This window comes from Mus musculus, chromosome 1 (assembly GCF_000001635.26).
Source record: "Mus musculus strain C57BL/6J chromosome 1, GRCm38.p6 C57BL/6J".
Lineage (NCBI taxonomy): Eukaryota > Metazoa > Chordata > Mammalia > Rodentia > Muridae > Mus > Mus musculus.
Window position 1 is genome coordinate 105,692,151 of NC_000067.6, and position 14,535 is coordinate 105,706,685.

Genomic DNA, 14,535 nt, shown 5'->3' on the forward strand with positions numbered 1-14,535 from the left:
ATGTAAAAATGTTCCTGTGAGATCTTGAGTTTCTGCTTCTTTTTCCTGCTTTGATTTTTAGAACACCTTGCTAGTACAGAAATTAGAAGATAAAATTAGTTTATTAAATAATGAAAAATGGTCATTGATGGAGCAAATCAGAAGGCTTGAAAGGTTAGTACTTAGTTGTTATTTTTAAGTCCTAAAGTTTGTGTTGACATTGGCAGCTTATATAGCTAACTATATGAAGCAGGATTTCAGAAGTAAGGCTTAGTATTTTCACTTAGCTGTTATTAAAGCCTTTTAATTATTTTTCGTATTTAAAATAGCAAAACATCTTCTTTCATCAACAAATTAGATTGATGTGGTATTCTTATACTTAAGAAGTTAGATATTTTAACTTCACCCAAGTCTGGTCAGTTTCAGTAAAGTAACTCCAAATTAGTGGCATTCATACTTAACCATTATATTTACTTTTTATAATACTAAGTGGGTTTGATGGGTGATCTCCCGGTGACAAATGGACATTTCTCTAGAGCAGGCTTCAAGGCTTTTGTTTCTCCTGGTTGATAGTTCACAGCTACACCTTTAGGACTAGGAAGCTTTAGTGACTCTTGTGCAGAAGATCCTGGTCACTCACGAGCTAATTGACTTTAATTTGTTCTGCTTGTATTCACTCCTTCGCTGGGGGGGTGGATACTATTGCCAAAGCTTTGAAAACTGAAATTGTTCTCCGGGCGTTTTCTTTCTTCAGTGAGATGGACATCCTCAAAGCTGAACACTTTGCCACCCCAGCAGTTGGTGATTCTGTTCAGCCTTCCTTGGTTTGGTCTTCCCAAAAGGATTCTGAAGACAATAGACAAAGCCCAGCTGTAAATAGTTCAGACCAGGAAAAAACCAAGGATGTTCATCTTGAAATACCAGATGCAGCTGATTCCTTTATTCCTAAAGAGAATTCGTCAGGTTCTTTCCCCAGGAAGGAAAGAGAAGAGCTGCCACCTTCTTCTGTATCAAATAAAACCACGCTCCATTTCGATCAGCCCAATAGGTTAGTGTGTGCGCTGTGCTTTGACCTGTGTCTTTTCTTATTGTGCATTGGCAGGCTGGAAGAACTTCAGTTAATATTGGAACACCTTTTGCAGAGTTACAAAGTTTTATGTTTCATATGCTTAGCATATAGAATATATATATATCTCAAAACAGGACAAATAATTATTAAATTATATCAAAGAAAAGAAAAGCATAAATTGACAAGTTCTGTCTTTGTTAAGTGCATAAGCCCATAAGTAACGTGGAGTTACTAAGTGCTCTTGGCCTTCCCCTCCATGCTTCTCCTTTTTTCTGTTATCAAACTCATATTTTAGTGCTGCATAGTTGCCTGTGCTATAACCAGACAAGTCAAAGTAGTTTTGTTCTTAGTCATTTTTTTCTATATCTGTTTCATTACAAGTAGTGTGCATTAATATTCTCTTAATTCATTTAATTTTTGCTGGATTGTAGTACTTAAACTCAGGAAGTGAAAAAATTATAAACCTGCCCTCCTTTATGATCAAATTATTTAGTTGAGAAAACAAAGCATAAATTTTAAATATTTTCAATTGGACCTTGGAAAAAATACTGTTAAGGGACTATTTACTAATTTGTTTTTCATGCATATGTGCTTAGTGTATATCAACTCACTTAATCCTATAGTATACTTTTAGCCACCGACTTACTAAAAAAATAAACAGGTACAGTATACTCAACATTAGGATAAAATTTTTAAATCACGTCTAATTGCCTATCACAAATTTGTTGTCTTTGTATATATGGAGCTCATAAAATTGGAATAAGGTGTGCAGTGCTCAAAGAGTTTTTTTTCTAATGTGGATGAGATAAAAATCATGGAAATTTATATTGTGGTGCTCAGTGATAATGGCTCTTGTAAAGTCCTTCTGTGTAAGAGCATCCATATAGTTCTTCTGTACTCTGAAGATAGATGGTGTTATATTCACTCAGTGGGTCGTCGTAACTGTGTGCCAGGCTGTGCTAAGAACACATTGGTGACTGAGACACACTGTAATCCTTTTGTGCACAAGCATTACAGTATGAGAGAGAGAGCCAGAGAAGCAATTACACTAAAGCACGAAAAATAAGAGACTAGGACTTGCTTTAGACATACATAATCAAAGCCCCAACCTAGTTATCGAACAGAAGGGTTCACTGAGGAGATGCCATCTAATCTAAGGGTTAAAGGCTAAGTAATAGTTCACTAGGCAAAGAAATCAGAGGAGGAGTGGATGAGAGAGGGTCAAAGATGAACATAGAAGAAACAGATTTGCAAGGTAACTAAAAACTGAAGGGTTTATTTGATTTGAAGTGAAGAGAAAGGAATGAGTCCAGTTAATTTTAGAGAAAGACTAGTTTGTAGTTTTCTGGTTTCAACAGGTAAGTAGATTGTGGCCCCTTCCATATAGAGAGTAGGGCAGTGCATAGAAGAACAAGGGTACAAGCAAGCCTAGGGACATCTCTCTGACTGTATTCATGGGATTACGGGGTGCAACTTTGTGGTGCCTACTAAATACAGGTTTGTTCATTTTGGTTTGGGTATTTTTGGGGGGTGGGGGGAGGGTTTTTGGTGCTCTTTTGTTTTGTTTTTTTTTGAGTTTTGGCTTTGGCTGGCCCTGACTGTGTAGATGGAGCACATGAGCAACCCATAGTCAACTTTATGAGTACTATTTCATAAGCATCAGTGTTGTAGAAACAAAGATAGACTTGACTGTTTTATTAAATATAAAAATAAGTTAATATTTTGTATTGCCTCTCCAATTTTTTTCCTTTAAATTACATCAGTAATAGTCATTGCTTTCTTTTATAGTTTTTATGTAGGTTAAAATTGTGTCATTATAGATCAGCACAATTGCAGTGCCTTTCCGGCTTTTTGTCTTGTTCAACCTTTGTTGGCTTTGCTGAAGCCATAGAAAATGGAGGATGGAGATAGTATGCATTTTAGATTGCAGAAATTTTTCTATAATTATGGATTACTGTACCACTTAGTATGTAATCTACTAACACTTTAAGGGCCAATCGTTTATATGGCATCAAGCTATTTGCAGTAGGCAGTATTTTTCTCTTATGATTTTATCCATCAAGTCCGGTAACTGAGAAATCTGTACAACACAAATCCTGGGGTAGTATTAGTGTAGGGATGTGGGTTTCCATATGTAGATATGCAGCTTCCTTCACCCGGAGATAGCAGTGTTAATTCTTGGGTACTATCTCTCTCTCTCTCTCTCTTTTCCCCATTATTTTCGTGTAGGAAATTGTCACCTGCTTTCCACCAAGCACTACTCTCTTTTTGTCGAATGTCAGCAGATAGTCGGTTAGGATCAGAGGTAAGTTTGTATTAGAGATTTCATAATACATCTCTACTTTTTTGGTAGGGTTGTTTATTTGTTTTCTTGCTTATAAGGTTTTATATAAAATAAAAACGTTTATTCTATGATTCTATTGCAGTTGAAAATCTGTTATTTAAAAGTAATTTAAATGAAATAGTACCTAATATTTTAAGCAATAAGGAAGGCAGCTGATTATTGGTCCATTTGCAATCTAGAAAACATTATTATAAAATTAGGTCAGCTTTCTTGGAGCACTCATGATGGGTTTCATCATACAAGCTGTTGGCATGGTTGTAGTTTTGGAGGATGTTTTTAAGAGAAAAAGCAAATGAATAAGCAACCATTGTGGAGGCCCTGTCTGAACTATCCGTGCTTCCCAGAACTGAAACATAGTATCCTCAGGTTTCACTGCTATTTTTTTTAATAATATTTTATCATGTCTTTTAAGGAAATATTTCTTTTTTCTGACATGTAGAATTGTACATGTTTATGCACATTGTGACTTTTAGATAGATCAGTGTACAAGGATCCATTGGAATAGGATGACTGACATCTGTCATTTCACATTTTTTGTGTGTGTTGAACATTTTCAAAAATTATAAATTATCTCTACAAGCTAATTTGTAATATTAAATTTGTTGATTACCATAGTTACCTTACAGTACTGTATCCCTACCTACTACGATAGACAACTTTTTGTGTTGTCCTTAGCAGCTAGGGATATAGCTTAGTAGAAGGCACTTTCTTAATGTCAGTTAGCCCTAGTATCATAAACATTAGACATGATCCCTCATACCCAGCTTACCCCTGTTACTAGCATATTTACTCCATGACTGACCTTCGGATAGGATGTTTTCTGGGGCAGTCATGTTATTATCAGTATGAATTATAATTCTCGAGTGTATTTTTACATCAAGGTGACAAGATCCAAAATAACATTTTCCCACCTTTGTGCACCAAAGTCATCCACAGTCTTAACTGTTTGGTTTTCTAGGTGTCTAGGATTGCAGACAGTGAAAAAAGTGTTATGTTAATGCTGGGACGCTGCCTGCCACACATTGTTCCTAATGTGCTGTTGGCAAAAAGAGAGGTAAGACACATAGAAGTGTTTTCATCCCAGTAGTCCCTTCATGTGATCATTTTGAAGTTTAGTGTTATATTTTTATTTCATTAAGTCTGTTACTTGCAATCATATTCTTACTTTTGTGCATGCATCTCTGCTCCTAGAGAATGGTTTTACACCTCTGTCAGGTGAGTTCAGTAAACCTGCATGGTATTTATTCATGTTTTCCAACTTTGCTTAAAGCATTTGTATTAGCTTCTGCAATGCTATTACTGTAGGTCCATTTACATGTCATGAATGTAGTCATTTTCACTTTACCAAATACTAATTGATTTTTTTTGTTCTTTTGATGTCTTTGATATGTCTACAAAAGTTGACACTCACTGAAAATTAACAGACTAGTAACTAATAATATAACTTTTCTCTAAATGCATTTGTAACTGCTTGTTATAAATGTTAGTTTTATTATATGTGTTTGACAATAAATTATCTTATAATAATAGGATAGTGGTAATAGTAATTATGATAACCTTCTAAGATTCCTTTTAAAGGTTTTTTTGTATTTACATTCTTAACAGATGCTTTAAATATCCTGGATAAAACTTCGAGTACATTTTAGTACATGTGACCTAGACCATGAGCCCAGAACATGTTAGGAAGTTATCTTTATAGTTACAAATTATTATTACATATATGTATGTGTATATATATATATACACATACATGCATACACACACACACACAGTAAAGATTAAAATGTTTTGGTCATTATGGTGTTAATGTTTACCACTGATTTTACGTTTAATCATGGGACCTACAGTATGATAGGTACATAATGCATTGGCAAAACCCATTTAAAGCTGACCTTAGTTAATCTATTTAAGCAAAAGAAATTTGTACTGATCCTCAAGAAAGGATATTTAGGGCTTTGAAAGTTTGTATTCCTATAGGTATTTTTTAAGTTTTAAATAAATTGAAACTATTTTTGCTCGGGGCTGTGTTTTTATCTAGTTTAAAATGATTAGAGATAATACTATATATGGAGGGTTTCTAGATCTTGAAGGATCAGTTTCCAATTTCAGATTGTTCTGCAGTTGTGCCTGGCAGGGTGGTGTTTGAGCTTTTCCCTTCTCGGCTGTAATATCGTCTGTGTTATGAATTACTATTTGCATCCCACTTGTCCTTCCTCAGTAGTCTTTAAATGTTACCAAACCTGATTCTTTTAAGATCAGTTTTGCCTACTTTATTTCCCTATTAATTATAAAACACTTCTATAACTAAAATCTGATTGTACTGCATGAAATATTTATAGATATGCATCATTATCAATAATCAGATACTGTGTGTGTTTGTTTGTGTGTGTGTGTATGCGCGTGTGTTTGTGTGTGTTCGTTTGTGTGTACATGTATACTTGCTTGGCTAATTTAAAAAAAATTTTTTATGTTTGAAAACTATTGAATGTTCTATTGAATGTTCTTGTAGAAGAACATTCCTTCTACAAGAAGGAAGACCTGATCCTTTTCTCTATATAATTATTTTTATCTTATTCCATTCAATTGAAATTATAGCTTCTCAAAATTAAGTTAACAAATAGTAAAGTGTATATCAGCTTGGCCTAAAACAAATCCCTGGGTTTAGAAGGACAAAATCTTAGAGCATGTGCTTAGCACCCATGAAGCTCTAGGTTCATTCTCTAGTACCACTAGAGGAAAAGAAAGGCAAAACTTGTTTTAGTATATCCTTGACATTGAATTCATTTTTATATTTCACATGTTTTAAGTCTATATTTTTAAAGAACTCTTATGATTAAAAGATTGGTATTTGGAGATTATTTTCCAAATTTTGTGTCCTTTTTTTTTTTTAGCATAAGCAAAGTTTAAAAGTTTAGTCAACTATTGGTCATAATAATATTTTGATTATATTACATTACATTAGAAACAGGGTGTAAGACTTGTAAGCAATATATTAATGTAAATTAACTTTTTTAAGTAACAAAAGGGAAACAACATAAACCCTTTTTCCCCGTTCACATTATAATTTTACTAACTTATAATATTTTTTCCAAGTCCTTTGGTTTGGTTTGGTTTGGTTTGGTTTGGTTTGGTTTGGTTTGGTTTGGTTTGGTTTTTCAAGACAGGGTTTTTCTGTGTAGCCCTGGCTATCCAGGAACTTACTCTATAGACCAGGCTGGCCTCGAACTCAGAAATCCGCCTGCCTCTGCCTCCCAAGTGCTAAGACTAAAGTCATGCGCCACCACTGCTCGGCTTCTTTTGATCATTTTTAACTAGACTGTCTTCATATGTTTTTGTAGTAACCATATAGGTCTTCATATATTCTGGATATGAAATCCTTATCACATATCATTTTATAGTCTAACTTCTTATATGAAGAATATTGAGCTGACATATGTTAAAGAGAAAAAGTTTTGCCTATTGAAGGTCTTTGCTACTGCTGTTGACAATCAGCTGACTATAGATTGTTTAGGTCTAGAGTCTCGTGTGTGTGTGTGTGTGTGTGTGTGTGTGTGTGTGTGTGTGCGTGCGCGCGCGCACTACCTGTCTTTAAGCCACTCCCATGGTGTTTTGATTACTCTAGTTTTTAGTAAGTTTAAATAATTAGGACATCTAAGTCTTCCAATTTTACCCGTTTCAATATCACGTGGTTATTTGGGGACCCTTGCATTCATATAGTTTAATGCTTAGCTTCCTTTTCTGTAAAAACAGGTCATGAGGATTTTGAAAGAAATTACACTGAATCTGGAACTCACTCTGTAGACCAAGTTGACCTCGAACTCAGAGATCCACCTGCCTTTTGCCTCCCAAGTAGTGGGATTAAAGGCATGCTGCACCACTGCTCAGCTTGTGTCATGGCTTTCATTTCTTCATCAGTACTTTAACTTCTTTGATTACATTTCTCCTTAGAATTTACTCTTTTGGTTGGTGTTACAAATGGAAATGTTATATTACATTTCTTTCTAGATTATTCATTGCTGATATATAGAAATTTGACAGACATATTTGCCTTCATTTATAATATCTTGTAACTTTATGTGAATTTGTTTTCATTGTTAATAGTTTTTTATGAGTTCTGTAGTGTCTTCTGTATGTAGAACCACAGAATCTACCGAGATAATTTTGGAAACTTAAGTACCCTTTATTTATTCCTGTGTTTTCAATACTCTGTGTAGGATTAGGAATAAATTTAGAATGGTAGTCATTTTAGGAAGCAGATATACCTTTGTGACTGATCTTGTGTGGGCAGAGATACTCTCAGGCTTTTTTGCCTCTTAAGTATTATGTTAGTGTGAAATTTTATTTTAATGCTCATTACCATATTGAGGGAATTTTCTTCTGAGTTTTTTTTTTTCAAGCTAGAAAAAAAGCATTAAGTTTGGCCATGTGCTTTTTTTGTATGTATTGATGTGATATTGATTTTTTCTATTTGTTATGTATTTGTTGTATATTGGTTTTATGTTCATTCTTGACTTGCTAGAGTATAGCCCTTTGTGGTTTGTAATCTTTTTAATGTACTATTGATTAGACATTAGTATTTTGTTGAACATTTTTATACTTGTATTATTAAGAAATACTGATCTATAGTTCTCTAGTGCTCTACTATTGTTTTCTTCTACTTTGGGTAGCTGGCTAGGTATATCTTCATAGAATGTGCTGGGGACTACTTACTGCTCTTCTCTCCCTCACCCCCTAGATTAATTAGTTTAAGTAGGATAGATGCTGAAAGGTCTCTGATGGTGGATCTTCTTAGTTTGGGAACTTTTGGTTACTTTTTGAAACTCCCTACTGCATCATGACCCTCTCCACAATATTTAAACATTCATTTTGTTTTAGATCCTTTTTATATGCCTATCCCCTTCTTATCTAGTACAAATGCACACTATTTTTTCAAACTTTAAAAGTTGAGGCTAGAGAAATAGCTAAACAGCTTAAGAGTACTTGCTGCTCTTTCCCACACTCTGTGTTCCCAGCACCCACATAAAGTGGTTCACAACCATCTGAAACTCCAGCTCCAGGGAATTCACCTCCAGGCGTCTGGGTACACACACACACACACACAAACACACACAAACACACACACACACCTCCAAACATGTTCATTCAGATGTTCAAAAGTTTAAAAAAAGTTTTTTTGATCTTTAAAAAAAATATTTAAGGTTTTTGTTTCTTTGCAGTATGAATACAGGATTGGAAAGATGGCTTATAAGGGAATAATGTTATTTCCGTTATAAGCCTGACAACCTAATTTATGGTGCCTAGAACCAATTTAAAAACCAGACTTAGATCTGGTGGTCCTGGCTCATGCCTTTAATCCCCGCAGCACTCAGGAAGCAGAAGCAGGCAGATTTCTGCATTCAAGGTCAGCCTGGTCTACAGACTGAGTTCTAGGACAGCCAGGGCTATACAGAGAAACCTTCTCTCTAACTTCATGTAGTTGGGGGGTCAGGGGGAAGATGCTATAGTACATGTGACTATAATCTCATGCCTATGGAGAGATAAGAAGTAAAGACAGGAAAATCACCAGAAACTTATGGCTGCCTGCAACAGTGAATGAGACCCTGTCGCATGGGTGATGACTAATATCCGAAGTTGTCCTCTGGCTTCCACACTTGTGCTAGGGCAAGTCACAGACATACATTCATTCTCTCTCTCTCTCTCTCTGGCTTCCACACTTGTGCTAGGGCAAGTCCCCCCCACACACACACACACACACTCACACACTCACAAAGACAGACAGAGAAATTAAGTGGAACGTTATTACCTCGTTTGCTTTGAGAAATTTAGCTGTCTTTTTTTTTTTTTTTTTTTTTTTTTTTTTTTTAGATAAAGCAGTCAGAATTACAATGAAAGTTTTGAAAAGCTAGAATTCTTGAATTAGAATGATGATGGAAAAAGAGAATACTGATCCAGTTTGTGAGTGAATATGTAAGGAGTAAAATGATGGACAGTAGCCTCTGAGGCATTGATGTGTTAGTGCTTCAGAGACTTGGAGGGGAATTCACAGTAAATGTGAAAAGAGCACAAAGGGCATGTGTTTATAGAATTCAGTATTTCAAGAGTAGTGTAACTAGAAGGTGGGAATAAGGCAGTGATTTCTCATATGTTGCAAATTTCACTAGCAAAAAAATTAAGTTAAATAGAAATTATTAACAGTTATCATTTTAACAAACAAAAAGTAGGTTGGTTTGTTGGTTTTGTTTTGTTTTGTTTTAACAAATCCCAGCATCTTAACTTTTAGAATAAAGGGACCCAAACTTCACTGATTTGCTTTTCATGATTCAACTTGGATTGTTTGTTCATGGCTACTATGCTGAGAAAGGTTTTTTTTTTGAGAAGGTTGAGAAAAAGCATGACGTTTTATGCTACATCTTTTAAGTTATTTTTTTAAGACCAAAGATTATACTCCTTGTTTTAAATTCTATTTCTGTCTTTACAAGTATGCCAAGTAGCTTTCCTTCATTTCATAATTCTAAAGTTACAGATGAAGAAAAGAATAATTTTATGAAAAAACATGTAGAAACAGAAAGCAAGAAAGATAAGGGGTTCAAGAAAACTGTTAGGGAGCAAAAGATCAGACCCAACAGGAAGTCCAGATCAAACCTTGGAGTCTGTTTTGGTTTCATAAGTCATTTCTTCTCAGTGCTTCTGGGAGAATTTCTGACATATGGTTCTACTCTTAGTAGGGTGCCCTGATGTTGGAACTTGGAGCTTCTCTCATTGGATGCATTGACTCAGTAGGCTGCATAGAATCAGCTAAGATTGAAATACTTCTTGGTGTTAATGATCTTCTTCCCTTGTGTCACTGAATCTCCAAGTCAAATTAAATATTTATTTTATGAGAGTTTTCCAATAAAATAATTAATCTATCAAGCATCATTTACCATCTAATGAAGTCACACAGGACTTATATATTCTGTCTTCTATTCTCAGTGCAGACCATCTTTATTAATTATCATTTCTGTCACATTTCAGTTGCTGTTTTGTCTTAACAGCCACATAGGCTACTAAATACGATGATATAAATAAGTACTTTAGACTTTTTACTCCTTATGTTTTATTTGTTGTACCTCCTATCTAGATTTTATAGCTTCAAATTTAAATTTTATATTAGTTAATTAAATTTAATATGAAATATTAAAAACCTTGAAAAATAATAGAAAAGAACTTTTAGTTATACATTTATTTGCAATCCCAATTCTAAAAATTGTGTCATCTACTCCTAAGGAAGCAATTTCATACTTAAGACATGCTTCTCTTACAGTATAAGCTGCTATATGTTCACTTCTTAGTTTAATTTTGCTGACACCTTGGGACAGGTACTTAGGTAAATGGGAGAGAGAATCTTCCCTCCATATCACAATATGCTTTAGTGACTTCTTTAAAATGCTTATATTTTGGAATATTTCTCTCTAAATTTTTTTTTTCACTTTTTAGCTTTTTCCCCCCGATGAGACTTCAAAATCCACTCAGTTGAGAAGCAGAATATATTCAGGGTTCAGAATGTTGTCTAAGTGAAAATATGGAACAACTTTACTTTCATACATTTCTATGAAAAGGAAAGTTGGCAGATACTTTCCTAAAAAAGTTTATGTTACTTCTGCATGATGAATGTGTAATGAAATATAGTTTAATGTCAGCTATCTCTAAAATAACAGTAATACCCACTGATCTGCACCAATAGCCCAGAAATGGTCTCTTTAGGCAATTGATTAAATGTGAAAGGTACAAAATATTGAGTAATATAGACTCTTAAGAGATGCATGTTGTAGTATAGAAAGGAATTTTTGTTATATTGTTTGGGAAAAGGTTTTATTAGTGTGATTTTTGTTTTCCTGTGTTTGTTTTTTTGACATGGGATTTTATTGTTGTTGTTGGGGGTCAGGGTCTTATATGTGGTGTTGAGTGGAGGTCAGGGTCTTACACATACAAGCTAAGTAAGAGCCCCATCACTGAGGTGACTGTCTAGTCACAGGAAAAAGTTTTGTTTTGTTGGTTTCTCTTTTTTAACTTTTGAAGTTTTAAGATAGTGAATCTCTTTGTAGGAAATTTAAAACACTTTCAGAATTAAAGTTATATCAGTTTGTCACATGGTGGGTTGTTAATTTACTTAAAAACCCTAGTGGAACATTGGACAATACCAAATAAGAAAATAAGGTTAGTTGAATCTTAAGTAACTTTTATTACACTGTAATTTATCCTACTGTATAACTAACATATACATATTTCTAATGATACTCTTGATTTTTGAGGTTTAAAGTTCATTTTAAGAATATTCTGGAAGAAAAAAATAGAATATACTGGAATGTAATTTTTATTTTGAATTTTTCTACCCTCATATTTCTTTAGGAGTTGATTCCTCTCATATTGTGTACAGCATGCCTGCACCCTGAACCTAAAGAAAGAGACCAGCTCCTCCATATCCTCTTCAACCTGATCAAGAGGCCAGATGATGAGCAAAGGTGGGTGTACTTACTGCTTTGGGGATACAAAATGCAATGCTGACATAATGTTAGTTCCTAAATGAGCACCACATTTGATGATTTCATCTCCAGACCTTTTTCCCTTCCCAGTATCAATTTCAGTGTGCTAGAGTTCTCCTGTTGCAGTGTGCAGATGACTTCAGTAGTGCTGTCATCCAGTTGGCTATCCTCTTCACCTCTTTTTTGAAAAGGATCCCGTAATTCGCCCTAACAAATAAACAGATATAAGGAAAATTAAGCCTCTGGAAATAAATAAGTTCATGAAGTAAAAATAGTTATGAAAAGTATGTACAAATCCTGTTGAGAGCCCCTATTACTATAATTACTGATAACCAAGTCTTTGTAAAGTGAATCTGTGCCTTGTTCTTGAACTGTTAATTTCTCATGGTCTCTATATACATGTATGTACTGAAGGATATCACCACAATTATCTTACATTCTGATCTGGAAATTCTGTTAATTAGAATCTATTAATACACTTTTTTCATTTCTAAGGAGAAGTGTTGGGCTATAGCTGAGACTTCATTATAAAGGAGACAGATCAAGCAGTTTAAACCATGATAGTAATTCTCCCATGTAGCTCTTTGTTTTTCCAGAAAGTACAAGAAGCAGTAGTTAGGTGACATGGAGAAAATTGATCCCACTCAGTGATCCCCCAAGCACTCTAATATCCTTAGATACGAACCTAGCCTTACCTAACAACATGTGTTCTCAGTGCTGTTTTTGATCAGGGAGAAGACCTATAAAAACAAGTGGTAAAATCTTGGTAGGTTCTAAGCTACTTCTTCAGATTTTTCTTTTTGTTTATTTATTTTTTTTTTTTGTTTAAATCCTCCAACAGAAAGTAAGTTTCTTTAGATTTGTTTGGTTTTAATCTTAAGAGAGATTTTCTGGTTCGAGGTGGCAAGAGGTTGGAATTTCAAAATATGTCTTTCAATTTGGAATTTTCTATGAAGATGAACTGCTTGGGGGTAGGGAGTAAAGTACAAGCAGTAAGTATTTGTGAGAAAGATGTACTTGGGAAATAGAGGTCTCTAAATGAAGCTAGATTAGGAAAACCACTGTATGACCCTTCAAAGAGAAGATGAGTGGCCTTCTGAGTGTGTAGAAGGCACTGAGTCAGACAACCATTATTTGTGTAAGGAAACTGGTTGCTTCTGCCCTCCTTTCATCTGCAATCCAAGATCCTTGCCAGTAAGAAGAGCTAGACAGAAAGAAAGGAGTAAGTGGCATAATTTTGACGAAATTATGTGGTCTTTGGTAAAAGCCAATAAGAAAGGCCAGAAATCATCATCCTGAGTGAGGTAACACATTCACAAAGGAACTCACACAATATGTACTCACTGATAAGTGGATATTAGCCCAAAACCTAGGATACCCAAGATATAAGATACAATTTCCTAAACACATGAAACTCAAGAAAAATGAAGACTGAAGTGTGGACACTATGCCCCTCCTTAGAAGTGGGAACAAAACACCCTTGGAAGGAGTTACAGAGACAAAGTTTGGAGCTGAGATGAAAGGATGGTCTATGTAGAGACTTCCATATCCAGGAATCCACCCCATAATCAGCATCCAAACGCTGACACCATTGCATACACTAGCAAGATTTTATCGAAAGGACCCAGATATAGCTGTCTCTTGTGAGACTATGCCAGGGCCTAGCAAACACAGAAGTGGATGCTCACAGTCAGCTAATGGATGGATCACAGGGCTCCCAATGGAGGAGCTAGAGAAAGTACCCAAGGAGCTAAAGGGATCTGCAACCCTATAGGTGGAACAACATTATGAACTAACCAGTACCCCGGAGCTCTTGACTCTAGCTACATATGTATCAAAAGATGGCCTAGTCGGCCATCACTGGAAAGAGAGGCCCATTGGACTTGCAAACTTTATATGCCCCAGTACAGGGGAACGCCAGGGCCAAAAAGGGGGAGTGGGTGGGTAGGGGATTGGGGGTGGGTGGGTATGGGGGACTTTTGGTATAGCATTGGAAATGTAAATGAGCTAAATACCTAATAAAAAATGGAAAAAAAAAAAAAAAGGAAAGGCCAGAAATCACTCAAGAAAGTACACAACTAACTTTATTTGAATGAATTTGCAAGCCATCTCAAATGTTTTTAATAAGTTCTCATTGTGAAGAAAATAAGTACTGAGACAGAAATGCTAGCTATCACTTGACTAATCCCATACTCAGGAGACAGAGGCATGTGGTTCCATTAGTTTGGGGACAACCTGATCTACATAGTGAGTCCCATCAGAGACTCTGTCTCAAAATGAGAAAAAGGAAAACCAAGTGCTAAAATAAAGGGAAAGGCAATCCTAGATTCAGTATAGCACATAACATTATTTCCTATGCCTAAACTATCTCAGGAGAAAGCTATTGTATAGCCTCTTCCTTCCTCTCAAAGTAAGTCAAACAAAGTTAGAATACTTTCTTCTTAAAAAAACAGAATTAACATGAACACCCATAAAAATTTCACTATACTGTGAGCATGGCAGTGATCCTGAAAATTCACAATATATGAATTTTATAATGAGAGACACATCTATGAAATGTCAATGAAATTAATCCTTTATCAAGTATACTATAGTGAGATAGATACATGTGTAAAAAAGTC

General features: G+C 35.0%; 1 protein-coding gene across 19 annotated transcripts in view; it reads left to right on the forward strand.

Annotated features, from left to right (window-relative positions):
* Positions 1-14,535, forward strand: part of Relch (RAB11 binding and LisH domain, coiled-coil and HEAT repeat containing) — a 91,289-nt gene that overhangs the window by 28,308 nt on the left and 48,446 nt on the right. For 9 of the 19 annotated variants that reach the window (XR_001784197.2, XR_001784195.2, XR_001784196.2 and 6 more), the window contains 6 exons: positions 62-153; positions 734-1,027; positions 3,278-3,353; positions 4,351-4,446; positions 4,584-4,607; positions 11,781-11,893. Coding sequence is in view for 14 of the 19 variants with exons in the window: in XM_006529501.4 (XP_006529564.1) it covers positions 62-153; positions 734-1,027; positions 3,278-3,353; positions 4,351-4,446; positions 4,584-4,607; positions 11,781-11,893 (695 nt within the window). In the remaining 5 variants the exon portion in view is untranslated. The remainder of the gene's footprint in view (positions 1-61; positions 154-733; positions 1,028-3,277; positions 3,354-4,350; positions 4,447-4,583; positions 4,608-11,780; positions 11,894-14,535) is intronic. The other 10 variants (XR_001784198.2, XM_030253824.1, XM_006529505.4 and 7 more) reach the window with 3 other exon arrangements.